Below are 27,374 nucleotides of genomic sequence, written 5' to 3'. Positions count from 1 at the left end.
GATGGATTCGACACCATCAGGAGGGCTTGATCTTGCAGCCTTGCAATTCATCACTGTGCAGGCAGCCAGCATGCGACCTCTGACCACCCCCCCATTGGTCCCCATTTTTGAAGTTGTTCCTAGTCCTTGAGCTGGCTTTTCTGCACAGGGGTGAATTAAGCCAAGTACTGCTGACCTCAATGGGGTTTGTTCCAGGGCTGCAAAGTCAGGCCCTTCATGCAATATATCTGAGCACGGTGGCCCCGCATCCTCCTCCATCCCTCGGCCCGGCCTGACTCAGGGATTCCCTGCCTCTCTCAGGGGAGCTTTGCTGGGAATCGTGCTCATTGCTCAAGCTCCCCATGGATCCGCGTTGGACTTGGGGAAACGCTCACAGACCAGGGAGGGCTAAAGTGCTATCGTAAGCCACGCTGAAGAAAGAGCAGGCATCGGTGCACACAGTGCTGGCAATGCCCCCAGCCCCATGCCATAGGAGCCTGGGGCTGGAGAAAGCCTGTGCTTCCACAGCCTTTCTCCATTGCTCCCAGCAGTGCCTGCGGGCCGATCCGGCCAGGGTGGCAGTGCATTTCTCTACAAGCCAAGTGTGCCCTATTGCTTGGGCAGGAGATGCGCTAGGCAGCTCCCCAGCCGGCTCTTGCTACAACACCGACTCTTGGGGGGAAAGTAGGGACTCTGAGAACACCTACTCCACCGAATGGAGCCTGGTTAAGGATGTGCTGCTGGCACGCAACGCGCCTGCCTACTTCTGCACCCACTAGGCTGTGGGGAGACGCGCAGGGACCCCCCTCTGCCTTCCAGGTGGAGCATGTGTGTGATGAGTACATGCTGCCCCCCAGTGCTGTCCCCTTCTCTAACCATGGGCAGGCCCCTTCCCTGGCTCTATTCCCAAGCCACCAGGCAATGGCTGCCTTGTCTCTCTCCTCTCTGCCATCCGTTTGGCTCTGGGAGCGAGGCTGGTTGGCTTGCTGCTTTTGCAAACCTTCAGGTTTCTCTCCCCTCCTCCCCGCAGCTGAACGAAAATGATTTGCAAAAGGGAGAGGGGGAAAAATCTGATTAGCTTAGGGGAAACAGCAGCATCGGGGTAAGCTGTGAGGGCTAACTCTGATGGGAAGGCAGCTGGGACATCCTCACATGGCCAATGCGAGTCTCAAGGCAGAGGCTTGTGCTCAGCACAGATCACTGTGCATGGGGCAGAGGAAATGGCTTAGATTTACCATCCTTCTCCCCCTGGCATGTATCCTGATGGGCTGAAAGGACCCTGCTGCTCGGTGATCAAGGCTACTCTTTAGCCTGGGGATTCCTGTCTCTGCGTGCCAGCAGCAAGCTCCTGGGGAGGTGGTGCCCTGGGATCCCCTCCCAGATCAGCCTGGGGCAGGACCTTCCACCCTCCCTACAGAACCAGGCCTGGCTGAGCTCATGGGGCTGAAACATAGCCCATCCCATGCCCTGCTCCCTGTGCTCAGTGGGGCTGCCACAGGGTCAGCCAAAGTGATAGTGGAGAGATGGACATATCGAGGCAGGGTGGATCTGTCTCCCTCTGACTCCAGGAAACACTGAGAAACACACTAGATTTCATAGATTTCATAGATTTCATAGACATTAGGGCTGGAAGGGACCTCGGGAGATCATCGAGTCCAGCCCCCCACCCAGAGGGCAGGAAGTCAGCTGGGGTCATAGGATCCCAGCAAGATAAGCATCCAATTTACTCTTGGAGCCTTGGCTCTGACTGATGATTGCTACCTGTTAAAATAGTAGCCCCCCCCAAACCTATTTCCAAGCCCCCAATTCCCATTGCCCACAGGGATATAAAGGCCCTCCCCCTCTTGCAGGCCTCATGCAGGGGCAAGCCACCCCTTACACCTTCCTGGGGCTCTGGGGCAGAAGCCTAGGAGCAGCCTGGTGAGTCTCCCTGCCTATGGATGGAGGGGCTGAGGGGAGTTGAATGCCAGGCTACCACTGCCACGAGTAGAAGCCAGGTGCCCAAATCCCAGAGGCACTTTGCAAAGCAAGGGGCAGCGCTCCCAGTGCAAAGCTAGGGGTCAAGAGCTACATCCCCTGCCAGCCCCAAGGTGTGCATGGCTTCCCTACAGCAGCTTCTCGTGGATCGATGTGGTCTGGCCGCCAACTGCATGAGGCTGGATGTGCTCCCGGGTAGGGGTTTTGTCCCATGCAGTAGCAGATCTCAGACTAATTGTCAATGGATCATTTTTCAAGAGGCTCCTTCTGCCTTGCTACAGGGAATCAGTGGGCCATGCTAACGGGGGTCCCCCAAGAGCTGCACTGCTAATTAACTGGCTCCAGAAAGAGCAGCGGGACTGTGGATGTCTAAAGCCGGGGGCTTTACTGGGGTGGGCCCAGCAACCAAGGACCTGTGTGGGAATGGTGTCCTTTCTTCCCTTTTGGTCTTCGTGTGCCCAGGAAAACGCATAGGTGAGGAGGGCAGGGGAGCCATGGAGCCCTGACCCAGAGAAGATGGTAGCTCTGAGCACCCGTGGGTGCAGCGTATCACCTGCCAACTAACCCCCACCATGTATCTGCCTCTCCAGAGCCACTGGTCTGTCTGAGAATAAGCTCGCCTGTGCTGCCTTTGCTTCCCACCCTCCCCTGGATCTAGCCGGCCCTGCCTAGCGGGCCTCCTAGCACTCAAAAAACAGTAGCATCATGGCTGTAAACTGAGCTCTCATCTGCAGGACAAGGTTCTAACCCTAATGGACCTCAGGTAACCGAGATAGCTGCTTAGGAGGGGACTGGAGAGGGAAATGGGAGCACTGGGGCACGGTGTCGTAGTCCCTGGAGAGTCTAATGCAGCCTGGTGCTGAGATGGGCTGCATTAGACCCTCCCTGGACGGGCGATTCCCCATCCCTAAGCACCACAGGCCGAGCTTGAGGGGACCTCGGTGGCCTCAGGCGTTGCTGATCTGCAGCACCCCGCATAATGGGCACCTTGTCAGGGGGGATGCGGGGGTTTCCATTTCCTTTTCTCAGGTGGTTGCTCAGTAGTACAGGAAGGAAAAGGAAACGAGACCCCAAGACCCATACCCTGAGGTCTGTGGGTCTTCCTGGATGGAGGCACTCTTTTCGGTCTACCCACAGCAAGAAGAGAGGACTCTAGCAGATGGCTCTGCTCAGCTTTGATTTGACCTGCCTCGGGCCCTAGCAGGAGGGGCTGGGTGCCACGGTCCAAAGGACCAGGATGCGGAGCCTGGCTGATGCTAGAGAGTCACCTTCTCCCGGTGCTCAGTGATCCCCGTGGCGTGGAGTGGTGTGGGAGGAGAGGATCCCCTGCTCCCTGTAACACGCCTTGGGAAGTGGACGTCTTTTCACACAACACATTCATTTATACATTTAATAAAATGGGGGGAATAAAAGCCCCGGTGAAGCTCATCTTGGTGAAAGGCCAGTGTTGGACTGACAGCCCTGGGGCCTTGGATCCTATTTATCCACAGTTAGCAGCAGGCTGCGCTACCCCATCACACCCCGGCGGCAGGAAGATGAGCCCAGCGCAGAAGCTCATGCAGCCCTGGCCTGTCTGCTGAGACCGGCCCGTGAAAAGGCCAGCCCAAGCAGATCCAGGCACGGCCTTGAGAGCAGGGGCGGTGACTGATGGAGACACGGACGGCAGCGCCGCATCCCACCCAAGGGAAGGGGGAAAAGTGGTGATGGCAGAGCCCTTGCAGTGTGCAGACCACAGCCCCGATCCAATGCCTGCTGAAGTCCCCCCCGAGACTCCCGTTGCATACGAAGGCACTTGGATCATGGCCTGGGGGCTCCGTGATGCCAGGCCGGAGGGCAGGGGCACGGGGTGCTGGACACCCCACACATGGAAGCCAGGAGAGTGGGAACCTCTTGCTGGCTGGTACAAACCCCCTGCACCATTTGAAAAGACTGCAAAAAACCCAATAATAATACAAGCGATAAAAACATCGCACGCGCCTGGGCTGCCCGTCCTTTGTTTTGCTTCTAACCACTAAAACAAATGGAAAAATACAATGATACAATCATAGGAGAATGGCAGCTCCATTTCCCCACATCGCTATCAGCTCATGCACCTGGGGTGGTGATAGGGAAGGGGGAGTTTGGCTTTCTTAATTTCCTTTGATTAGGACCAATGGACTTATTATGCATTCCCAGCTGCAATATGGATCTTCTCAGGTGTGTTGTGGGCAATGGAAACGCCACCAAAAACCAAATAGAAATGCCCCCCCAAACCCCTTCTAAAGGAACCAAATGAAAATATCAACGTCAACCTCTCGAGTGGCATCTCGGTCTTCGCTGCTTTGTGCTTTTGCCCTCCGGCACACTTGGCTCTCCCGTGAATTCCTTCCCCCCACAAGTAAGAAGACAACGTACAAACAAATCCAGTGTTTCGGGGAAGGGGGGGTGGAAACGAGAGGCCACGTTTCCGGGCCCAGTGGGGCTCAAGGGACACTTGAGAGACACTTGAAGGACACAAACGGGGGATAATATACAAGGTTGCCCAGTAGTAGTTTAAAGCAAAGAGTAACACCTAAGCCACTGATCAATACAAACACCACAGAAAGGGGACAAAAGGCCTTGGAGAAAGTAAAAAAATCCAAAAAACAACCCCCCCCCCAAAAAAAACCCCCCAAAACAAAAAACCCCAGGACCCCATCCCCAAAATGATCAATTAAGCAAAGCGACCAGCCCCCCCCCCATCCCTTCCCGATGCCTCCGAGTTCGTGGCAGGCGCTCAAGTCTCTGCGGAGGTCCCTCGGGCCGGGCGGCGGTGTTGGCGTGCGCGCGGGCGTGCGTGCCAGGTGTGTCCCCGCGCCCCTCGGCCCAGCACGGGGGTCGGGAGGCGCGCGGCAGGGCCCCGCTGGGGTGAGGGGAGCGTGCGGGCGGGCGGGCGTGTGTGTGTGCACGCGTGGGAGGGCGCGGGGTCAAGGAGAGGGTGGGGGGCGAGCTACACGTACCACTCTTTTTTGGAAATAAAAGATCCGTCGTTCTGGGAGACCATGTTCTCGGCCATGTCCAGCTGCTCGGGGTCGTACTGGAAGCCGAGTGTCCTTTCGTCGTAGGGCTCCGTGTGCGGCTCGCCCTCGTCCACCGTGAAGTACGGCCGCTTGGAGTCGTCCTCGTACTTGTTGGCGCCGCCCGCCTTGCGCTCCCCGCCGCCGGCGTCCTCGTCCTCGTCGTCGTAGCTGCTCCCGCCCAGCGGCCCCGGTTTCTTCTCGTCGTCCGAGTCGTCGGGGTACTGCAGGTTCTGCGCCATGGGCGGGTGGTGCTGCGGGATGCCGGCCTTGCTGTAGCCGTTGCCGTACACGTGCTTCTTGGTGCTGTAGTCGCCCTTGAAGGTGTGACGCCGGCGCCGGAGCAACACAAAGAGCACCACGGCCACGGCCAGGACCAGGGAGACGCCGCCCACCACGCCCCCAATCACAGCCGTGGGGAGGCTGGGCTGGGCCACGGATTTGCGGTCATTGCTCGGAGGCGGGGTGGAGGGGAATTCTGGGTAGGAAAAGAGATGGAAGGGGGAACAGTGTCAGTCCGCGTGGAAACGCGCCCTCGGTCCGAGCCGGCCCTGAAGCGGGGGGTGGGGTGGGGGGAGATGAGGATAAGGAACAGGGAAGGGAAAAACAAGGGTGGGGAAGGCGCCTACCGCCAGCGGGGCACGCGCCCGGGCTCTCCGTGCCGCTCCACGTCACGCCACCGCCAGCCAGCAGCATGCAGGGGCCCAGCCGCGCCGGACACCGCGGCCCCCCGCCGTTGCCGCAGAGGCCCCGATCGCCTCCCACCCCGACTCTGCCTGCTGCCGTCTTTTGATTGCCTGTGGCCCCCGAACGATTTTTGGGGTGCAGCCACGATGGGGAGATGAGCGCCAGCCGGAGGAGCGGGCATTGCAGTGGGACTGAGCCATGGCGGCGTGTACCTCCTCCGCCACCCGTGGGCCAGCTGCTGGCCCTCCCTCCCCCCAGCCCACCCCCTGTCATGGACCCCAGGCTAGGCCTGAGATGCAGAGGGAGACGAAGAAGCCCCGACCATGCGCGTGCCCTCCAATGACACCTCTCCTCCTTGGCCCCGTGCACTGCTCACACGTGCCCTGAAGCATGGAGATACGAGCTCCGGTCGCAGGAAGCCGGCTGGCGCAGCGGCATGGCAGGTGCTAATCCTGCCCTGCAGAAGGCCTGACCTACTTAGAAGGAAACTCTACACCGAGCCCTTCTCCCTGGTTCGCCGCGTTCGTGGTTTCCATTTCCCGTTACCATAGACCAGACGTTGGCGCACCCTGAGCTACGGGCCCCTGGGTGCCGTGACAGCCTCTGGCTCTGCTCAGAGCATTACTGGCCGCACCACGGGGCCACCGTCCCAGCAAAGCTCCAGCTGGTTTGAGGACCGGCTTCCCAAACCTCTCCCAGGCAGTGGCAGCGAACATGGAGCAGGCTTTAGCAGAGGCCTTGGGATGGGGGTGGGACAGCCTTCAGCACTGAAGGGGTTAATGCCCACCCAGTCCTGCCAGGAGCTGCCCCTATGTTTGACGAAGCTGAGGGTGCTGGGTCCTGAGTGCTCAGGGAAGGGGCTCTGCCCCAGGTAACCTGAGTCTGCTTTGGCCCCGGGCCCAAGGCTGCAGGAGGGAGTAAAGCTCGTGCAAAGGGAGCAGGGAGCCTTGGCCTGTCTCCATCCCCTTTGCTCCAGAGAGCTCACATCTGAGGCAGGAGTTAGGAATTAATCCCTGACCGAAGGTCCCACACTGCCTCTTTGCCCCAGGGCTCCCTTCTCCCCCTTCCCAGAGATGGAGAAACTGAGGCATGCAGCAGGTTATGGGCTTTGCCTCCTCTTGGCACCAGCCTCTGCCCCTCCCCTCTCTGCCCTCTCCTCCTCCAGGCTGGCACAATCCTGGCACAAAGTGACCGGCCCCACGCTCCCCAGTCGTCTCTGCTGGGCCTCTGAAGCATGGAGGCTTAGCCCTGGCCTTTACCAGTGCGGTGCCAAGCCCACGGGCACCGAGCAGCCTGGCAGCTCCTCTCCCCCCTCCAGCGCTGACCTCCCCTTCTTTTCCCCTTCTTTTCCCCAAATAACCCTGCAAAGGGCGACGGAGGCCAGGACAGCAGGCCGACAGACGGACGGGCAGGACACCAGACGCGTGTCCTAGCACAAGGGCAGGGAGTGGCTCAATGTCCTCACGGGTCGTGCTGCCCTGAGACCCCAGGCTGGAGCAGGGCCCGGGCTGTGGTGGTGCGGGCTCCGCACTGTCCTCCCTCCAAGGGGCTCTGCTCGGCCACTGAATGAGGCCATTGCAACCCCCTGGGCTACTGCCCCTTCAAGACTCCCGCTAGCCTGCGGTCAGGATGCACGCATTCATCACAGGGGAAGCTACGGTGCTCCACAATAAATCCTCCCTGGATGGCAGCCTTGGTGCTCGAGGGGAAAACAGGCCTGAACCAGGAGAGATGATGTGCTTTGCACTGTCTGCATTGCCATCCCTCCCCTGCTGCCCCCAGGCTGAGCTAGAGAGGGCGAGAGTGGGGACAGGGGGAGAAAGCCCTGGGTCAGGCAAGGAGGCAGCCCTGGGGACGTGGCCCGCAGCCTGGGAAGCCACGAATGCAGCCATCCCCCGCACTGCCACGGGATGGCGGTACAGACCCGTGCTGGCCTCCAGAGCTGTCTGGGGCACAGCCCGCACGGCTGCATCTCCGCAGCAGCTTTGATCCCTTCTCCTGGGACCTGCACCCTGGGGAGCCCTCTCCTCCTCCTCCTCCTCCTCCTCCTCCTCCAGGAGCTCAGGGCTGGGGACAGCCCAGGGCCAGGTGCCCACACCACCAAGAGACGGTCACTGGGCGCTGTGCCCAGCTGTGCCTCAGGACTGCAAGGACACAGCAGCTTTGCTTCCAGCTCCCTGAGCTCCTTCTTTGCACGGCTAGCGTCCCTCTGCCAGCTGCCCACTCCCCCAGCCAGGAGCCTGCTCCTTGGGCCTGGAGCCTGCTCTGCCAAGGCAGATGAGAAGCGTGGCGCACGGCCACCCCCTGCTCCGCTACCCAGCGTGGCGTGCGAGCGATTCCCTGCGCCTTCGCTCCCCACCTGGGCTGGGCATCTGTTTGCTATCAGCATTCACCTGCAATCTTCGGTCGCCAGCGCCCATCCGGGGCTCACACAATGGGCGTTCCCAGGGCACACCTGGAGCAGCTGGGAGACGGATGCTGGCAGCTCCTTAGCCCATGCTGGCCTCTCCTTCCCCTCCCCAGTCAATTAATTATTTGCAAGGAGCCGGATCCTTGCAGGGTGTATCCTGGCTCTCCCCAGCTCGCTCTCTCTGCTGGGGAAGGGAGCAGCATTGATGCCAGCCAGGGGCCTGTCTGGGGCAGCCCAGCCGGCGCTGCCATGTGCTCATGGGGGTCTCGAGCCCTTCTCAGTCCGTGCCCGCGCCAGCCCTGGAAACAGAGCGACGGAGGCAGAGCTGAACACGCTGGGCCCCGCGTGCAAAATCCATTAGGAAGAGTCTGGAGAGATACAGAGCCCCTGTGAAAGGGGGAGCGGGGAGCTCTGCCCCCTTCCCCAGCCCCACAGAAACAGGGAGCGCTGTGTGCCTAGGAATTAGCGCTGCAACACTATCCCCCGGCTCCCGCCCCCCCGCGCTGCCAGCTGTTGCATTCAGCCGGGCTCCCTGTCCCGGTGCCAGCAGCCAGGCCTCAGCAGCAGCAGCTGGAGCGCAAAGAGGGGGTCGCTCTGGGTTTTGCCTGGGCACGGTGCCAAGCCCCCTGCTCCCCCCAGAGGGAAGGACAATGGGGCTGCCGCCAGTTTGGGGGAGCTCACTACTCCCAAACCAATGCCCCCACCATGGCTTCCCCATTCCTAAGTCACCCGGGAAGTGCAAGGGACTGGGTGGGAACAGGGAGGCCTCCATGGATGCCCTGGACCGTGGCAGTGCTGCCCTGGAGAGCAGCTCAACACCCAACCCCGTTCGGGTCCCATTCCCACGTTCTCCTTTTCAGCCTCTTAGGGCTCCTGTCCCCGAGCTGCCCCCTGAAAGCACAAGGCTGAGGCTGCTTGCAAATGGGCAGTTCCTCCCCGCATCACCTGGGGCGGTTGCAGCCAAAAAAGGCTCTAAGCAACCCAGGACCTGGATGGACCTTACCTCTGATCCCCACCTGGCAGATCTGATTGGAGCCGGCTGAGCTGCGGCATCTCTGGGGTGGTTTTAATTAGTCCAGGCATCCAGCAAGAACAACGACTCTGCTAAGCCTCCCCCTCCCGCCGGCCCCTGCTCAGCCAACGCAGAGACCATTGTGATCGAAACAATATCAACTGCCAGAAACAAACCCGCCTCAACATGCTGGGCCGTAAAGTAAGGAGGAATCACTTAGCGTTTCAAACAACCACAGGACTTTGACCAGCTTTGTTCCTCCAACAGGGTTGTGCGTGGTGTGTGTGCATGTACACGGGCTGTGCGCATAGCCAAACGATTGATACACATACTGTTCGCATAAAGGCTTTGCTAAAGCACAGCCCAGAGTGGACTGACCAGCAAACCTGACCGATGCACGAACCCCTCGCACACACAGCGCTTGGCCAGATGGGCACTCCTGCCAGACGATGGGAGGGGGAGAGGGCTGTACAAGGTGCGGGACAGTCCAGGACCAGGATGATGAGACTCGAACAGGAACCCCCAGGTCCAGATGCGAGACAAGCCCATGGTACAGGAAAGTTAGAGACTTTCAAGATACAGATGAAATGCAATACGTAACTTGTTTTGATCACTGTATTAAAGGAGGGTTGGAAAGTATGGGAACTTCGTAGGGGAGCCTGCGTAGTGTCGTGCTAACTACTTGTCACTGGTACAAATGACTGAACTCTTCATCTGATGTACTTGTCAGGCCAAAAAGTATTAGGGTTGTGCTTGCAGACAATAACCCTGCCCGAATCTTTGTCACTGAACCAAGCCTATGGTTATTCTTTAAGACAAGATTGGTGTTGGCTGTGACTTTTGCTGGCACTGAAGTTCCTGAGACTTCAACACTAGCAACACATCGGTAGCAGCTGATGAGGATGACAGTGATGACACCCGACATCCTCCATCATGAGGATGTGTGAGACTGAGCACGGCAGGTTTCCTGGTTTTCCTGGGCAGCAAGCGCTGCTGGGAAGAGGACCTGCTGTGCGGTGGGCTTGAGGGGTGGGGGTCAATGTGTGGCCTTGGGGCTGATGGAGAGATTTCTGCTGCCCTCCCCCTGGGGCATAAGACCCAGGCCTCTTGTGATTTGCTTTTGGGGCCAGACTCATGTGTCCCACTGATTTCCACACCGCCCTGAAATCCTGGGCATCTGGAGGTGAGACCTGGTTTCAACCACAGCCAATCTTCAGTCCTCAAGGTCAGTGCAGCTGCCCCTCCAAACGCAAAGGGCTTTGAGCCCAGCCCAAGCCCACTTGGAAACCCACCTTTGCGCTGCTGGACACGACCCCCATGGCGCTGGAAAGAAAGAGGGAGCCAGTTGCTCCTCAGAAACTTCAGGGCATAAATCAGCATCAATGCAGACGTGCTCCTTTCCCCCCATCGGTGGACCAGGCCCTGCATTTCCCACCCTCCGGTGGGATTCCCACTCCCTTTGTGCCGGCGCGTGGGGGAAGGGGAACCGCTGGAAACGAATCCAGAAGCCGAGCAGCTGCCGCTGGCGCGTCACAATGTGACGGCTTTCCGGACAGATGCCAAACGTGTCTTAGGTCTTAATCTCTCTGTCAGGTCATCTACTGCCCGTCCATCAAATCCCACCCCCCACCCCCCTGCCCTGCCTCAGGGGGAGATGCAGCAAAAAGGACTGCAAACCACTGCATGGGCCCTCCTGGCCTGGCCCTTCTCCCCTAAATCAGCCCCCAGGGATTGCCTGGACAGGAGGCTTGGTTTTGCATGCACCTGCGACAACAGGCTGTGAGCTTCTTAGCTGCAGTTCGGTGCTTCCTGCAAAGGACTTTCTCTGCGGCTCTGAGTTGCACAGAGGGCTTGGGATCAGCCTGAGCACGGCTTACAAGAGCCCCACAGGCTGTGCCCGGTGACCTTGCCTGGATGAGATCACAGCCGGTGAGTAAATAACTCCCGGGCTGCAGAGCAAACACGGGACCACAGCCTGTCCTCTGCCTCTCCCTCCTCTGCCTGCCCCTGCCAGCTCCAGGAGCCAAGGGCAGAGCAGGACACGTATCCACACGCAAAGCAACAGGGGCTGGGCGGGCTCTTCAGGGCTGGCCAGAAGCAGAGATGTGCCTGGGGTTGGGAAGCAGGGTGCGAGTCCGCTGGGCATGGAGCAATAGGATGGGGCAAGGACAATCCTGCCCTGCCGGCGGCCACGAATGCACGGCACTCCCAGCCTGTACCATGCTCTGCAGGGCACTGCCTAGGAAGTTCGATCAGACTCCCCCAAAGCAGCCAGGGCTTGCTTAGGAGACACCCCGGGCAGAGCCCTACAATCGCTGGGGCCGCGGGCACTGGGCACAGCAGGAATCAGGCTCCAGTGCCGCAGACCAAAATTGGTGGGTGTTTAAATCCAAGCACTGCCCTAAGGGCCTGGCTGAGAAGCAGGGCAGCGGGGAAGACATTAAAACTGTCTGTCCATCTGTGTACCACCCCCTCCCCTCCTGCTGCTCCCCACTGCCTCTAAACCCCTTCCACCTCGCAAGCATCCGTGCAGCGTCCTGGCTGCTCCTGCCTGATGTGCTGCGGCCGACCCATCCAGTCCCCGAGGCAGATTAAAGCGCATCTAACAAACCCCGGCACAGCTGGCTGCTCGGGCACCGGAGGCAAGAATTCCTTCCTGACCATTTGGCCCTGCAGCATGAGGTTGGCTCCCAGCCGAGAGCAAGCGGCAGGAGCGGGGCTCGGATGCCTCCCTGACCCCCTTCCCCAGCTGCCTCCCGCCGTGCAGAGCCAACACCCGTGCAGCAAGCGCTCCCTTCCTGGGGTCCCGCCGGCACTGGGGGCTCCCATGCGGGCAGTGGGCAAGGGAAGGATCCTCTGGGGAGGCTGCGGGGGGATCCCTGGGCTCAGCAGAGAGAGCGGGGTAGCCCCCGAGCTCTCTCAGTGCCAATTATCTCTGGCACTGCTGGTCTCCGTTGGCTTTGATTAAGTTTGCCTGGGGCTCGGGGGCTAGCTTCAGGATGCTTTTCTCCTTGTGCCAGCTCAGACTGAATATGGGCACACACACACAGGGTCCCCAGCCCCTTCCTGCTCCCCCAGGTCTATACACAAGGCCACCCGCTTCCTGCAACAACACTACTCCAGCCCTGCTGGGAACAGAGGCTGGGGCTGCTACGCATGTCCACACACCCACATGTCCCCCGATAACATGCAGCCCATCACACCCTGTATGGGGAGGATGAGCTCACCTTTCAGACCAGGAACCAGCACACGAGAATGCTGTCCCTAATGCCGACTGCTTCCCATAGCAGCACACGTGCTTGGAGACCTGTGCGTGTGCCCCGTGTTCTGGCAACACATTTGCCCCTATGTGTTATACAGCATGTGCATGTTTGAAAGGGGAATGCCCATGGTGGCTGATGCATGAACCGGGGCGTACGGGGTCAGAACGGGCTCACATACATGTATGTATGAGCGTGCATGCAAATGGAGCTGTATGTGTGCCCCGTATGTGCATGGGATGATCGGATGGGCTCAGGCAGGGCTATGCAGCGATGCATGAAAGCTGGGGGGCACGTGCTGGTACACAACTGGGCCTTTGTGCCCAGCCACTGCATGCACCAAGACACATGCCTGACTGAGCCCACTCCCCTGCGGGGCCACCCGTCCCCCCTGGCACGCACGCTGACACGCCGCGACACGTGCTAGAACAGCAGGCCCTTATTATTTCACACAAGCAGGCATGATAAATAGGTACATGTTGCACGACATGGATTTGCCGAGACGGACACGTGTCCTGAAAGGCAGCGGAAGGGATGACGTGAACAGATTGCAGGAATAAAGTCTGAAATTTCCCCGGATCCATCTTGTTAATGTTCCAGAACTCAGCGAGCGGCTTGCAGCCTTTCCCCGGGGGAAAAAAATCACCAGCTCCACAAAAAGGAGGCTACACCAAGCACGCACGGGGCTCTGTACGGGCTGGCGGGGGCGGTGGGAGAGCCTGCGAGGGATGTGGAGCAGGGGTGGGGGGCACGCGTGCTTCCGCCTGCACGGGGCTCCTCTCCTGGGCTCTCAAGGCTGGCTGCTCGCTAGACTGAGCTCCATTTATTGCATGCAGCTCTTGAAAGAGGTTTCGTGGTCCACTGACAATCCCTAAATTGCCTGCAAACCCCAAACAAATGTACCTGTAATAAAGAGCTGAGCGAGGTGGGCTGAGCCCTCTCCAGCACGGGCCTAATCGGCCCTTCGGGAGAGCAGGATAAACATATTCAGATCCCATGAATTATTGAAGCGGTTCTACTTTGTGCATTCCTGGCCTCACGAGTCAGCTGCTAATCCCCTCCAAAGTGGTGCTCCCCACCCCCGCCCCATCACTCCCTGCCTCCATGTGCTCTCATCCCACCCCACAGCCAGCCGCCCCCAAAGCAGATACTAGCGCTGTTCCTCCTTCCAGGGCCTGATCCCGGCCAGGGAGGCGTGAATCTGGAGTCAGGGTAGGGAGTGCCGCTGAGATCAGGGCTGGAGCCAGCTCCATCTCCAGCATCATCCTTCCCTCCCTATTATCCCGCACCCTCCAAAGGGCTCTGGGAGCTGCTGCTGTCTCGTCCTGCTGTGCTAATTGTCAGGTAAGCTGCAGCTCTTAAAAACTGCTCGTGATGCTCCTGTTTCTGCTGCTCTCTGCTCCTCGTTCCCCCCCTCCCATACTCCATGCACTTTTCCCTTGAGGCAGCTGGCTCCTGGGGCTACAAACTCATCCATCTGGGCATCCTCAGAGGGGTCCCCAGCGGGGCTCGATGGGAGCTGGGTGTGAACGTCCCCTGAGTTCAACCACCCCCTTATCAGTGCTAGGCTGGTCCAGTGGGAGAACAACCCCTGGCCCCCTGAGCATGTCTTCTTTGGGCCAGCAGACCCCAGCCAAAAGGAAAAGAGGCTGCAAAGAGATTTTTCCAACCAGCTCTAATAAAAATATCGCTCACTGTGCCCGGTGTCCCAGCCTGGCCTTCTCTGGCCCATAGCAGTAGCCACACATCCCCTCTCCCTGTCACCCAGAGGCTCAACCTTGTCACCTCCTGTGGCCCCAAACCACACCTGAGGGTGCTGCAGGCTACCTGCTGCCAGGGGCTGGGGACCACCAGCCACCCAGGACGTCCCCCTTTCCCCTCCCCGGCTCCCGTGATGAGGCACTAGCTGTGGCACGGGGACTTTTCATTTCCTGATCCCTGGTTCGGGTTTGCCCCAGGTCGCTGGCCATTGCCTCCGGTGCTACGTGGAATATGCAAGTGGGTCTCAGCCCAGTTTCTATCAGACGGCTGCCCACATCGCCCGCAGCAGCCACCTCGTTGTGGGCAGCTTCTGTCTGCTGCAGACTCAGAGGTTCAGTCTTTTGGCTTCCTTTACCAGTAAAATGCCCCTGGAAGGAAAGGATATACCAGCAGAACAACAGCACCAGCCCCAAGACAGACAGCATCACTGCAGCAGTCGGCACAGTACTAAAGGAAGAGCACTTGGCAGCTGCACGGCACGCTTCATGCCCATCCCTGTGAGCCCTCGACAAAGGCAAGCAAAAGTCCTTACCCCTGCACTTGAGTTGGGGCAGACGGATGCCAAAGCCAGCACTCTCCTGATGTCAGGTGCTTGCTTGGAGTCACCCAGGGGCTAATTTTCAGCACTGCCGAGCACACAGCGGCCAGGGGAGAGTCGGAGCCGTAGGGGCTCAGCTGCTCCGAGACCCAGACCTCAGCTGGCTCAGCTGCTCCCCAAAGAGCGAAGCAGCTGGAAGCCTGGGCCTGCTTTGGAGCGGGCTGGCCCCAGCGAGGGGTGGCAGGGCTAGCACGGCTCTGTGCTCCCCTGGCACCCAGCCCTGGGCTCGGGGTGGCTGCAACTGGCAACGTGCCGACAAGTGACCAAGGTCACCCTGCGGCCGCTCCAGGAAGGGGACCCGGGTGTGCTGAGGCTGCAAAGCCCTTTGTCTAGACCTGCCAGGGCAGGGAGTCCTGTCCCACCTCCCCAGTCACACTCTCCAAGGCCAGGAAACTGCCCCCATCAGCCACGCACCTCATTAACCCTGTCCTCATACGTAATAACATGGCAGCACTTGGGCTCTCTGTCGTGCTTACAGAAAGGAGAAGGCACACTTGTTCCCCAGCCCACCTGGCTGCAGGCTTGTGAGCTCCGGGGTCCCTTCTCACTCAGGGTCAGTGACTCGTCACAAGCCCCCGTGGCCCCCTGCCAGGGAACAGGCTGCAAAGGGGCTTTCTGAGACACCAGCCACTATCTCCACTCAGCTAGGGGCTGCCACTGCTAAGCTCTGCTTATCTAGGCATTTGCACCCTGCTTTGCACCATGGTAGCTAGATGGGTTTCTCTTCAGGGTGCTGAGGGCACATGGCTTCTTCACAGATGGGGGCACAACACTGGCAATGTTAGTCCTGGTGTTCGGTCACTTCCCTCCAATAGAAGACGCATCCCAGTACAGCCACAGAGTGCAGGCACTGCAGCCCCCGGCGCCCACCGCCGCGTCCCGCTGCAGCCCCCGGCGCCCACCGCCGCGTCCCGCTGCAGACACCGAGACTCCAGAGCAAGCAGACGGGCCCTCGGCTACCAGCTCATTGCTGTGCAAATCCACTTCCCCTCCTCCATAAGCCTATCATGAAAGAGGGTCCTTCTTTTCTCAGCCATGAGACCATCACGAGCCGTGAGTCCTCCTTTTCTCAGCCGTGATGTCCTTTCCCCTCCCTGCCATTAACGCAGATGCACAAGATCACATCTTCCTTTTGGAAGTTGCCCATCACCTCTCAATGTCTTCTTTACTGCCTGCTAATCAACTGCAAGCATGATGCTTCACTTCCACCTTCCATGTTATCCCAACCTCTCCTGATGTCACACAGAAAATGAGGGTGGGAAGGGACCTCAGGAGGTCACACTTAGTCCAACTCCTGCTCCAAGCAGGACCAGCCCCAACTAGATCATCCCAGCCAAGGCTTCATCTACCCGGGTCTTGATTTCCTACCTTTGACACAACCCTGACACTGCACACCCTTGCTAGACCAATGTTCAAGATAGCACCTCCTTTCTCTATGACTCGCATGACATCTCATGACATTGCTTCCCTGCTGCCCAGACCCTCCAATGTCCCTTCGTCCCGCAGTTCTGAGGAAGCAACATATGTCCTTGCAGCCTCTCCCCCAGCTCTGGGAGGTGGCAGAGAAGCATTGAAATGAAAGGTGCACTGCTGGGATATCAGCTGAGCCTATCCCAAGACCGTGACAATGAGCAGCAGGCTCCAGCACAAGTCCTGCACATGCAAGGCTTTGCACGCAACTGCTTCACTAGGAAGCACGCCACTGTCCTCTCCCTTCCCCGCTCCCGTCAGCCGTCCTCGCCTCCCGCATTTCTCACTGCACATCAGAGCCATAATGCTTCCATTAGTCGCTTTGAACCAGGAGCAGAAAGGAAAACAAGGGGAGAAGAGATCAAACCAGCTCTGCCGTATGAGGGAGAGAGCACGAGGAGATGAAACAAAACCCGAGCCAAAACCACTCCGGAAACACACAGGCATAGTGCAGGGAACAGCAGAGCACTGCCTCCACGGCTGCCGTGACCCCGGGGAGAGCCCAGGTCTGGGAGGAAAGGCTCACGCAAGCTCTGGAGGGAGTTGGCCGGTGGTTCACCAGTGGCTCAGACCTGTCCCCACACTCCCCGAGCGTCTTCCTACCTGTGACATTGACTTCCACCAGGCCCGACCGCGTGCCGATGGTGTTGGTGGCCTCGCAGATGTACGTCCCAGCCAGGCTGTGGGAGACGGGGCCTTTGAAGAAGAGCGTGTTGTTCTGGATCTCCACGTTTTCGGGCAGCGACCCGTTCAGCCTGCAGTGAGACAGAGGGGGTTGGTTCCCAGAGGTGGGGGGTTGTGGCGTGCGCCTGCGTCTCTGCGGCTTCCCAGACTTTGGTAAAGTCACAGCTCTGCCGCGCGGATCCGAGGTGGGAATTGGGACCCTGCTCCCTCGCTCCACGCAATCCCTCCTGCCCCTTCAGAGCACAAATGCCCAGGCCCGGTCACCTCCACCAGTCTCCTGCCCCGCTCTCCCCCCGACTCCGGCTTAATCCAACCTGACGAAGCCATGCACTGATTTCACCAGCCTTTGGATCCAGGCTCTCTGCCTGATCCCAAGCCTGGCACTATCGTGCACCCTACAGAGACCCTGCAGCTGGTCTGAGCAGGGCCCAGCCCCTGGAATCAGATGTCTCACTCCAGCTCTGGTAGGAGGCTTTCTGTGCCTCAGTTTCCCCGTGTGTAAAATCCGGGTGGGCCGCTCCAGGTTAGCTGACGCGCCAGCCCTGCAGGACAATGTGGGCCTGGGTCTTGGGTAGAAGGACCGGTGCTATGGCCAGATGGGCTGGCTCGGGACTCTGGGGACCTCTCATATAGCATTGGCTGTGCCAATGCTGGGGATACCCCTCCCTCCCTGCCTGATCTGATCCACTCTGGGAGGTGGGAAAAGGTTTAGATTTTAGGGCCTGAACACGGAGAGCTGGATGGACGCAGGGTCTGCCAACCCCCCCAGGAAAGGCCAGCAAATCCCCGGACCCCTGCTCAAGCTTCCCAGGGGAGTGGGCAGACCCGGCAGAGGAACATCCTGCCCGGACGTGCGCTCTAAGTTGCCTGACCCAGCAAATGGCACAGCAAGTGCCTCGTGCCTCAGTTTCCCTGACTGTTGCACAGGGGAAATACTCAGCACGTGTGGCCTGGGGAGCGGGGAGGATGGTGGGGGTCTCTGCAGAGCCAGGGCGACATGTCCCACCGCTCGCTGCGGCTCTCCTCCACATGCATGTGTGGGCGTGCGTGCCTTGTGGTGCTGTGGCTGCGCTCTTTCGAGCCAGGGCTGTGCTGGCAGATGGAGGAGCTGCTCCACGCGAGCTCCGGCAGATGGAGGCTTCATGCCCCAGCGGCGCCAGAAGACAACACGCAGCATCCAGCTGCACGGTGCCAGGGACCGCGGGCCTGCAGCCCTTCTCCGAGGGGCAGCTTGCTCTTCCCCGAACCGGACAATACCGCCCCCCCGCGCAGGCATTGCCTTTGCTAAGTGTGGGCAGCATTTTTGGCTCCCTCCTGCCACCCCTGCTCACCAGCTCTCCCTGTTCTCAGGGGCCTTGTCAGCTTATCTCATGATGCTGCCCGGTTAATGCCCACCCAAAACACAAGATACTGTATTGAGCTAGGTTGAAGCTGCCTGCTCTTCGCCTACTGCCTGCACCACTCTGGTTGCAATGGAGGGGCCCTGGGGTTGCCCATCCCAGCCTGTTGTGCCCTTGGTGGCCTCCAAGAGGGCTCCCATCTGTAGGGCAGTGTTAGCACCCACTTCTGACCCTCTGGACAAACCCCCCATCCCTGAGCAGTGTGGTACCCCAGCTGACCCTAGCTCCACCTGAGACAGGCCATGTGAGCCACCACCCTCCTGCTTGCAAAGCCTGCTCTGCCCAAGACCTCGCATGCCCTCAGGACTGCATGCTAGCATGGCCTGTAGCTGCCCCAGAGGCAGGATGGCGGGTACTTACAGCTTCCACTGGTAGCTGGTGGCAGGGGGGTTGGCGTCGGATTTGCACGTCAGCTTCACGTCCTTGCGGTTCAAGAACCAGTTGCCGTCAAAGCCCTCGATGGTGACCTCCGGCTCATCTGTGAGGGGGGAGAGCGGAGCGGGGCAGGGCAGAGGACAGTGGTTATTCGAGGGGACCGCTGGCTTCCCGTCCCAGAGAAGAGGAGCAGCACCTGTTCTCCCCACTCTTTGAATCATAGAATCAGAAAATAAGGGTGCAAAGGCACCTCAGGAGGTCACATCTAGTCCAACCCTCTGCTCAAAGGGCCAGCCCCAAATAGATCATCCCAGCCAGGTCTTAAAAACCCCCAAGGATGGAGACTCCACCACGTCTCTGGGTCGCCTGTTCCAATGTTTTACTACCCTCCTCATGAGGAAGTTCTTCCTAATATCTAACTTCAACTTCCCTTGCTGCAGCTTGAGCCCATTGCACCTTGGTCTGTCATCTGCCCCCGCTGAGAACAGCCCAGCTCCATCCTTTTTTGGAGTTGAAAGCTGGTACCACCCCCGCCCCTCCAGGTTGGTGGATCCAGGCCCTACAGTCTCGCGGCCCTCCCCACCCTGGTGCTCACACTGTACGTTGAGGGTGATGCTGTCGGTGAAGCGGTCCCCCCGGTAGTTGACAATGCACGTGAGCTGCTGGCGATGGGCCTCGCGGCTGGGCACGAGGCGGTACCGGCTGATCACCGTGATGGTGCCGTTGGTGTTGTGGATCTCCTGAAACTCGGCCGCTCCCTTGAGCGTGGTGTCCCAGGTCACGCTGCTGGATGGCTTCCCATTGGAGGAGGTGCAGGTGGCCACCAGGATCTTCTCCGTCATGCCGACCCGGGCAATGAGGGGCCGCGTGGTACCCTCCATCCAGTTGTTGGGCTTGGCTGCAGAGAGGCAGGAAGGAGAAGAGGGAACAACAGGGTGGTGAGAGATGTCCCCTGCCTGGACCCAGCCCTGGCCGACCTTCCCACCTGCAGTAACCTTGCAGGATGTCACCTTTGATGGGTGAGCACAGGCTGGAGGATGAGCTCCAAATCCACACCTTTAAGTTGGAGCAAGGAGACCCCCTTGGAGGCAGCTTTCATAGTTTCTAGGGTTGGAAGGGACCTGAGTAGATCATCTAGTCCAACCCCCTGCCCCACAAAGGCAACTCCCTTTGTGGGACCCCACAAAGGCAACTCCCCCCAACACCAGACTGGTCTGGAGAGCACCACCTCACGCTTCGTGTGTCCCCAGAGTCTTTCAAAATGCAAATCCCCAGGCAAATCCTGCCTGGCCTCACCCATGATAAATAGGTCAGGGCTGTCATCCTGGTGTTACAGATTGAACAGCCAAAGCTTGGAGAGGGGAAGCGACTCATGCCAAGGGACTGCCATACGTGGGTGAGAGAGCCCAGGTGTCCTGAGCCCCACCAGCAGCAGGGGCATCCTTCAGGGGCTGGACTGCAGAGAAGGAGCTCAAGGGGTGGGATTTAAAGCCAGGATCCCCGCACCCCATGGGCTCTGAGGGCAGTGGGTCGAGGGTAGTGACCAGGGCCCTGCCATACCCAGCACGGTGAGGTTGAGCTGGCTTTCCCGGTTGCCAGTGGGGAAGGTGGCGAACTCGCAGATGTAGACGCCTTCATCGTCCAGCTGCAGCCGGAACAGCTGGATGGTGCCATCCTGGAAGGAGGGGCTCAGGAATTTGACACGGCCCTTGTAGGGAGAGAGGATGGAGACGCCCATGGCGGGGTTGTAGATGGCCACGTTTTGCTTGGAGCCGTTGGTGGCTTTCTGCCACGTCACCTGCGTGATCTTCACGTTGGGCAGTGGGTTGGTGAAGCTGCAGTGCAGGACCACGTCCGTCCCGATGAAGCCCGAGATGGTGTCATTGACCAGGACAGTCTGAGCTTGCAGCCCTGCAAGGACGCAGAGGGGTGGGTAAGGGGAGGCGATACGGAGGCACTAACCCATCCAGCTCCCACCCCAGGCCAGGGACTCCCCCACAGCCCCCCTGACCTGCAGGTGCCCCATACATCTAGTAGGTTGTTAGGAAGTAGATGCATGCAGCCCATTCCCTTTGCAGGATGGAGCCCCTGGAGTAACGGTGCTATTTATGCCAGGGCTGACTGGGCTCTTGGCATCTCCTGCAAGGGCCTGGTAGTGGGGGTAACAGCAGCTTCTCCCAGTCCCACTGCTGGGTGTAGGGCAAACTCCACCCCATCCGCCATAGCCAGCTGTAATCCAACCCTCCCCTCCACAGCCGCCCAGGACACTCCCAGCAGCCATCCAATGCAGGCTAGCATCCGAGGGGCACTCTAAGCCCCTCATCACCCTTGCAGGGCAGGAGGGTGCACAAAGAGCTGACGCCTCACACTTGGGAAACATCTTGGCAAATTGGAGGATTGGACCAAAAGAAATATCAGGAGGTTCAATAAAAAACTAGTGCAAAGCCCTGCTCTTAGGATGGAGCAATCCCATGCACCGGCAGCTCTGCAGGAAAGGACCCGAGGGTGACAGTGGACACGAAACTGAACATGAGCCAGCAGTGTGCCCTTGTTGCAAAGACGGCAAAGGGCATCCTGGTAGGAGCGTTGCCAGCGGATCAAGAGCAGTGATTCTTCCCCTCTATTCAGCACCAATGAGGCCACATCTGGAGTACTGTGTTTAGTTGTCCCCCCCCATGGAAAGGATGTGGACAAATTGAAGAGTCCAGTGGAGACCAACAAAAATGGTTCGGGGGCTGGGGGACATGACTTGGGAGAAGAGGCTGATGGAACTGGGCTGATTTAGTCTGCAGAAGGGAAGACTGAGATGGGACTGAATAGCAGCCCACGACTCCCTGCGGGGGGTTACAAAAAGGCTGGAGCTGGGCTGTTCTCAGTGGGGACAGAGGACAAGACAAGGAGCAATGGGCTCACGTTGCAGCAAGGGAGGTTTAGGTTGGATATTAGGAAAAACTCTCTCATCAGGAGGGTAGACAGGCACTGGGACAGGTGACCTAGAGATGTGGTGGAACCTCCATTTTTGGAGGTTTTTAAGACCCAGCTTGACAAAGCCCTGGCTGGGATGATCTAGTTGGCACATCCAGGCACTGCTCGCGCATCCACCCCTAGCCAGCACACACGTGTACCAAGACCCATACACACTGCGTTCATGAAAAACCGGCCCAACTCCTCTTCAAACAAATGAAGGAACTTTCTCAAAGTCACAGTGGGCAGAACAGGAGCGGGGCAAGGCCCCTGCACCCCAAATGATCTCCCTGAACACTCCTCCCTTGCAATCTGCTCCTGTCGCCTTCCTGTAACAAAAACCTCCTTCGTTCCACCCCAGGGGCGCTGCATTTTGGAAGCAGATGAAGCAATGGGCTACACAAAGGCTTTGAAAAGCAGAGATGAAAGGTGCGCGGGGAAGTTGTGCGATGTTCTTTAATGATTATTATTTTGTCTCAGGTGATTCCTCTCCCTGCAGAGGGAAAAGAAAAGTCTCCCAGAAGCCCCAACATTTTGATTCATTGCTGGCTACCCTCCCCACCCCATCCCCCAGTCCTCCCTAAGCTGTGTGCTTAAAGATAAGGCTCCAAAAATGATGCAGCTGGTATTTAGACTGGAAACACAATGGAGGTACAAACTGTTGAGAACTGGAAAAGCTGGTTCTGCTCGCACCCTTCTGGAGGAGTCTGGAGCACGTGTGTGCAGCAATGGAGCCGGGCCGGCCGCTCAGCAAAGGGGACAGGGGAGAGCGGTGGGGAGCGGGTACAGAGCGAGGGGTGAGAAAGGGATGGGGGTGAATGAGAGGGGCCAGAGGCAGATAAGGGGGAGTGGAAGAAATCTAGGAACAGGAAGACTTTACAGCCAGTTTCCTGCCCCGCCACCTCTCATGGTGCCTTTAGTAATGCATAGCCATGCACACAGGTGTACGTGCCCGGAGCCCCCTCAGACACACCTGTGCATGCACAATCTCCTACAAGCATGTATGCACACGACTGGGCAAGCTGATCCTCCTTCCCATGCCTTTCACACAAGGTGTACACAGCTCCTGCATGCACACACTGCGTGCCCATGTGTCCTCATGCACGCCCCCTCCAGCATTTTGCTCCGTGCCTGCCGCACAGCCCCTCTCCTCCCTCTACAGCTGCCACCTCTGCCAACCCTGGGGCAGCACCAACACCCTCCTGCAAAAGACTTCTGTTCGCTGACCCCAGCACGGCTGCGGTCACACCTGCCTGCTCAGGCCCTGGGCACGCTCCCCTGTATCCGGCTCCAGGCCACCTCACACCCTGCCGCTTGCTCAGCATGGCTGGGAGTACCAGACGCTCTGCTATGTGCAGCCAGGAGCCTTTGAGCTGAAGACACAGCACTGCAGCAAAGCCCTGAGATGCTGGGTGAGGGCAGACAGTGAAGAGCGTTGCCCCTCCTGGGCACGCCTGGGTTAGAAAGGCTCAGGACCAAGCTCCCCAGTGCCACGTGGAGCGCATCTGGGCAAGGCAGCTCCTAATGCAGGGCAGGCATGCATGCCCAGGCACTGGGGCCAGGGACCTGCTCGGGGTGCATCAGTGTGGGAGGCAGAGGGAGGCTGCACTCGCTGTGTTTCGCGGCACCACGCTGAGTTTCTAGGAAGGGTGGGGGTGCAACGACTGCCTCCGCCTTGCTCTGCTCCGCTTCCTCTCCCGGGATGAGAGCTGCGCACACCTGCAACGGGGAGGGAGAGCCCTGCCCAGCCGCCTGGCTCTGAAGCATTCACATCCCCGCAGAGCGTGTGGGGGCTCGTTGGCGCACAGAGCCGTCACGTAGCCAAGGGCCTGGGAACAGCCTCCTGCCAGCTCCCGGCTGGGGGAGGTAGGTGCGCGGAGAGGCCAGAGGTGGGTGGGTTCCCAGCGCCAGCCCCACCTCCTGGCTGAAGAGCTGCCAGCCCAGGCAGGTTGGCTTTGCCGCCGGCAAGATCTCTCATCAACAAGAGCTGGTTCTCAAAGCAAGCGCTTGGCTGCAGCGCTGGGGTGAGGACACGGCTGGCTCCTGCCCTGCCTCGGCGCCGTGACCTCATGGGCCTCGGCTTTTCCTGAAGGCCCAAAACCCACCCGTGGGGCACGGGTTTGGAGGCTGGAAGCCTGGACTCGAGCACCTCGTGACGGGCCGTGGACTTTAGCTGCGGAGCTGTCCCAGAGCACCTCCCTGCCAGGGGCACGGCCAAGGGTGGGACCGAGGGAAAACTCGATGCCATGCATTACAGGCCACTGCACAGGCCAACGGGGCCCCTGGCGTTGTCACGTGAGGTGTGGACTGACCTCCAGCAGCAAGGCCCAGGTGCAAGGCAGAGTCCAGAGAGCTGGACGTGGACAGCATCCAACACCCCCCGGCCGGCGGCTGAGCCTGGCCAGCAAGCTCCCAGTGCCTCCTAGCCAGGGCCTGCCCTGTCCACTGAGCTCCCCAAGAGCACTGCAGACGACTCCATGCTGGGAGCTGCGTGTCCTAGAGAGACAGACAACCCTATCCCCCAAGAAGCTCCTCCGCATACTCAGCTCTGCTTTGCTGTCCTGTCTTGGAGGGTCTATTGATCTGCTTGGTTCAGGTCTCTCCAAGCCAAGAGGAGTCCCTCGACCATGGCTGGAGTCTTGGGGAAAGAAGCAGGGACCCAACCAGTTTGGGATCTGAAGCATAAGGGACTTGGGCCAAGCCAGTACACGTCAGCAGGATGCATGGACCTGGGTGATCCTGAAGAAACGTCCTAAACACGACACGACCGCGCCAACCGAGCCAGGCCACCGGATCCCAGCCCAGGAGCTGGCCACACACGTCTGACGGCTGCCAGGGCTGGGTTCAGGCTCCTACACGCGCCTCGGAAAGGCAAACACATTCCAGCTTTCTAGAGGCTGCAAGGGGGAGGAATCCAAGGAAAAACAACCCCGGGGAGGAAATCACGTTTCCACCCAAGTGACTCCCTCCAGCGCCTAGGAGGGGCAGGAAAAGCCCCCCTGTCCCCGATTTAGGGGGGATGTCCCAGCCCTGCCTCAGTGGGGTCAACCAGAGCAAAGGACATCGCAGGACACTGCAGAGCCACCTCTGAGACCAGCGTGCTCCTGCGCAGCCCGGGGGCTCTCAGGGCATTAGCTTGCAAGGTGATGGGGACTGGCTGGCTTGGCGCCCTTGGCCCATGGGATGCTCAATAATTCATCAGGGCAAATGCACAAATAATTGACGGGACTCAGAAAGCGTGTGAGAGACCAAGACTACAACAGCCCCAGCTCGGCTTCTGGGGGGGCCATGTGGGATGGGGCCGGGCCCAGCTCTCTGCTGCCTCCGTGCCACATCTCTAGGTGCCTGGTGTCTGGACCCAAGCCTGGCTGCTGGGCAGAATTAGCCGTGTACCCCAGAGAGCGCCCAGGCCAGGTCATCTCACCAACTTCATCGGCTGGAGGGTAGGGCCAGCTGGGCCCAAAACTGCATCAGTGCAGACCCCAGCTTCTGAAGTGGCTTGTGTGGATCGTCCCAGACCGCCCCGCTCTCAGACACGCACTGGGTCATGGACGGCTGCCGGCTCTGCCTGGCATGCGGCCCAGAGCACCCCGGGGCGCTGGCGGGGCCTGGGAGGCACAATCTGGGTGTGTGAGGATGGGAATGAACTGCCGGGGTCACTGGCTCCATCCCTTCCTCCTGCACACGGGCCGGTGTGCAATGGTGCAACACGGAGGACCCATTCAAAGCCTCTTTGTTAGCATGAACCATGTGAACCCCACACTGCTTTGCACAACTCGGCGCGGGCCCGGCCCACCCCGATCCCTTCCTCCTACTCCCAGATAGTCATCGTGCCCCGAGGGCCCTGAAACAGCCCTTGGCATCCGCCCGGTGAGACACCCCCGTGGTGTGGCAACAGCATCTGCCTTGCTGATGCCGGTGTCACCAGGGTCAGAGGCACTGGTGGCCTTTGTGCCTCCAGCCGACATGAAGCGGGTGACGGGGAAGGTGTGGGGACTGCATCTCATGCCTCACTGCCCACTTCCCTCCGGCACCCGAAGAGCATCCCCAAAGCAGCTGGGTGCCCCCAACACACGCCGCCGGCGCCGCATGCTGTGCTAGACACACTTCAGGACAGAGTCGTTCAGCTCTCTCTGGGGCAGGCCACACCGCAGCACCGAGCCTGCTTTAGGGAGGGGGGAAGTTAAAGAGGACCCTGAATGCAACTGAGAGCACGGAGGAGGGGGATTTTGGAGCAGCCAGATGCAATGATTTCAGCTGGGTCCCAGCCCAGAGGGTGAGAGCTGCCCCTTTTCCCTTGCTGGGCAAAATCTGCTTTGATTATAATTCCTCAGAAACTCGCCCCGCACTTCTCCCGAGAGGCAGCAGCTCTCACCACCTCATGCTTAGTCACTGGCTTGGCTCTGATGGAGGACAGAGGACTCGGTAATGACTAACCGAAGCCCCACTTCCTGCTGCGGGCTCATCTTCCCCAGCCCGTCTCCCTTCCAAAGCAGGATTCATCCCCATCAGGAACCTGCTTAGCTGGTGCGCAGAGAGAGGGGGGCAAGCAGTGCATGGGGACTGAGGCAGGGGGTGGCCAGATGTGACGTGATTGCAGCCCAGGGGCCACGGCCATGTCCCGACGTTGGGGTGGAACAGGACCGAGACCATGGCAGGGACAAAGAGAGGACGCTGCAAGTTCGGGCACCCCTGTGTCCCTCCAATATGAGGCCGAGGCACAGGGGACTCGATGGCCCAGGCCGGCTGCCCCTCAGCCGATAAAGAGCCGTCACAGGAAAGGTGCAGGGGGTGCCAGATGACGGTAGCCCCTGGGGCCCGGTAATACTGGGCACTGAACGGACACAGAGCAACAGGCAGCCCTTGCCCCTAGAAGATCACAGGCCAACTGCAGGGGTAGAAAGAGGCCCAGAGGAGGGAGGTGACATGACCAAGGCCACACAGCCAGGCCGGGGCAGAGCAGGAGCCCAGGCGTGCCAAGCTCCAGCGCGGCAGGCTGTGGAGCTGGAGTTCCCCTCCCGGCTCTCCTCAGCCGCAGCCCCGCCGGCTCCCCGCCTCGACTGGCCGGCCGCGCGGGAAGTGCTGACGCAGCTGGGCCAGGCCTTCCCGCAACGAACCTGCGAAAGCCCCAGCTCAGCAACAAAGCACAAAGGCTGCTCCGTGCCCGCCCCGCCCACGGGCCCGCCGGCTAATCCCTCCCCGGCGCGGCCGGTTCCCACACGTCGGCACGGGGTACCACGCTGCCCTCGCCTGCGCCAGGGCCCTTACCCCAGCTCCACCTGCCCCCGTAGCCTCTGGCGACCCGTCTCCCCACGTCCCATCCCTCTCAGTCCCCCGACTCGCTCCCGGCTGGTTTCGGTTGGACATTAGAAAGAACTTCTTCCTAGCCGGGGTCGCCAAGGGAGGTGGTGCTCTCCCCTAGCCGGGGGGTCTTCAAGAAGAGACTGGACAAGCACCTGGCTGGGCACTCTTCCCTGCCCAGGGCAGGGGCTTGGACTCGACGACCTACTAAAGTCCCTTCCGACCCCAACACCTATGTTATGACACAGCTGGGGGAGGAGAGGATGGGAACGGACCGCTGCAAAAATCACCTGGCAGGAAGAAGAGCCTTGGAGGCCACTGCTGCTAACTGGCAGCGAACTCTGCAGGGACGCTGCCCTCCGCGTCGCCTCTGCATGGGGCTGGAGGGGTCTGTGCAAAGGCTGCTGCGCGCTGCCAGGGAGGAGGGCTTGGGCTGAGGGATACGGATGCTAATCCAGCAG

The 27,374-nt window shown here is 59.8% G+C and overlaps 1 protein-coding gene across 1 annotated transcript; it reads right to left on the bottom strand.

Moving 5' to 3' along the window:
• Positions 1-1,964: 1,964 nt before the first annotated feature.
• Positions 1,965-25,619, bottom strand: NECTIN1 (nectin cell adhesion molecule 1). The gene is made up of 6 exons (XM_019546906.1): positions 25,428-25,619; positions 20,209-20,605; positions 19,244-19,546; positions 18,634-18,751; positions 16,793-16,944; positions 1,965-5,469 (listed from the first exon to the last, which is right to left on the bottom strand). Exons 1-6 carry the CDS (start codon positions 25,617-25,619, stop codon positions 4,925-4,927), a joined length of 1,707 nt encoding a protein of 568 aa, XP_019402451.1. The 3' UTR covers positions 1,965-4,924.
• Between the last annotated feature and the right edge of the window lie 1,755 nt (positions 25,620-27,374).

The sequence above is a fragment of the Crocodylus porosus genome, unplaced genomic scaffold (genome assembly GCF_001723895.1).
Source record: "Crocodylus porosus isolate Cpor-Errol unplaced genomic scaffold, CroPor_comp1, whole genome shotgun sequence".
In the NCBI taxonomy this organism is placed as follows: Eukaryota; Metazoa; Chordata; order Crocodylia; family Crocodylidae; genus Crocodylus; species Crocodylus porosus.
This window is presented reverse-complemented; position numbering and strand designations above follow the sequence as displayed.

Bases quoted from the DNA above. Each gene is read 5' to 3' on its own strand.
- NECTIN1 (XM_019546906.1), bottom strand. From the start codon at position 25,619: ATGAGATGCAGTCCCCACACCTTCCCCGTCACCCGCTTCATGTCGGCT. The intron at 18,752-19,243 runs GTGAGCACCAGG...CCCCCCTCACAG, and splicing joins CATCACCCTCAACGTACAGT to ATGAGCCGGAGGTCACCATC. The intron at 16,945-18,633 runs GTAAGTACCCGC...GTCTCACTGCAG, and splicing joins ACCAGCTACCAGTGGAAGCT to GCTGAACGGGTCGCTGCCCG.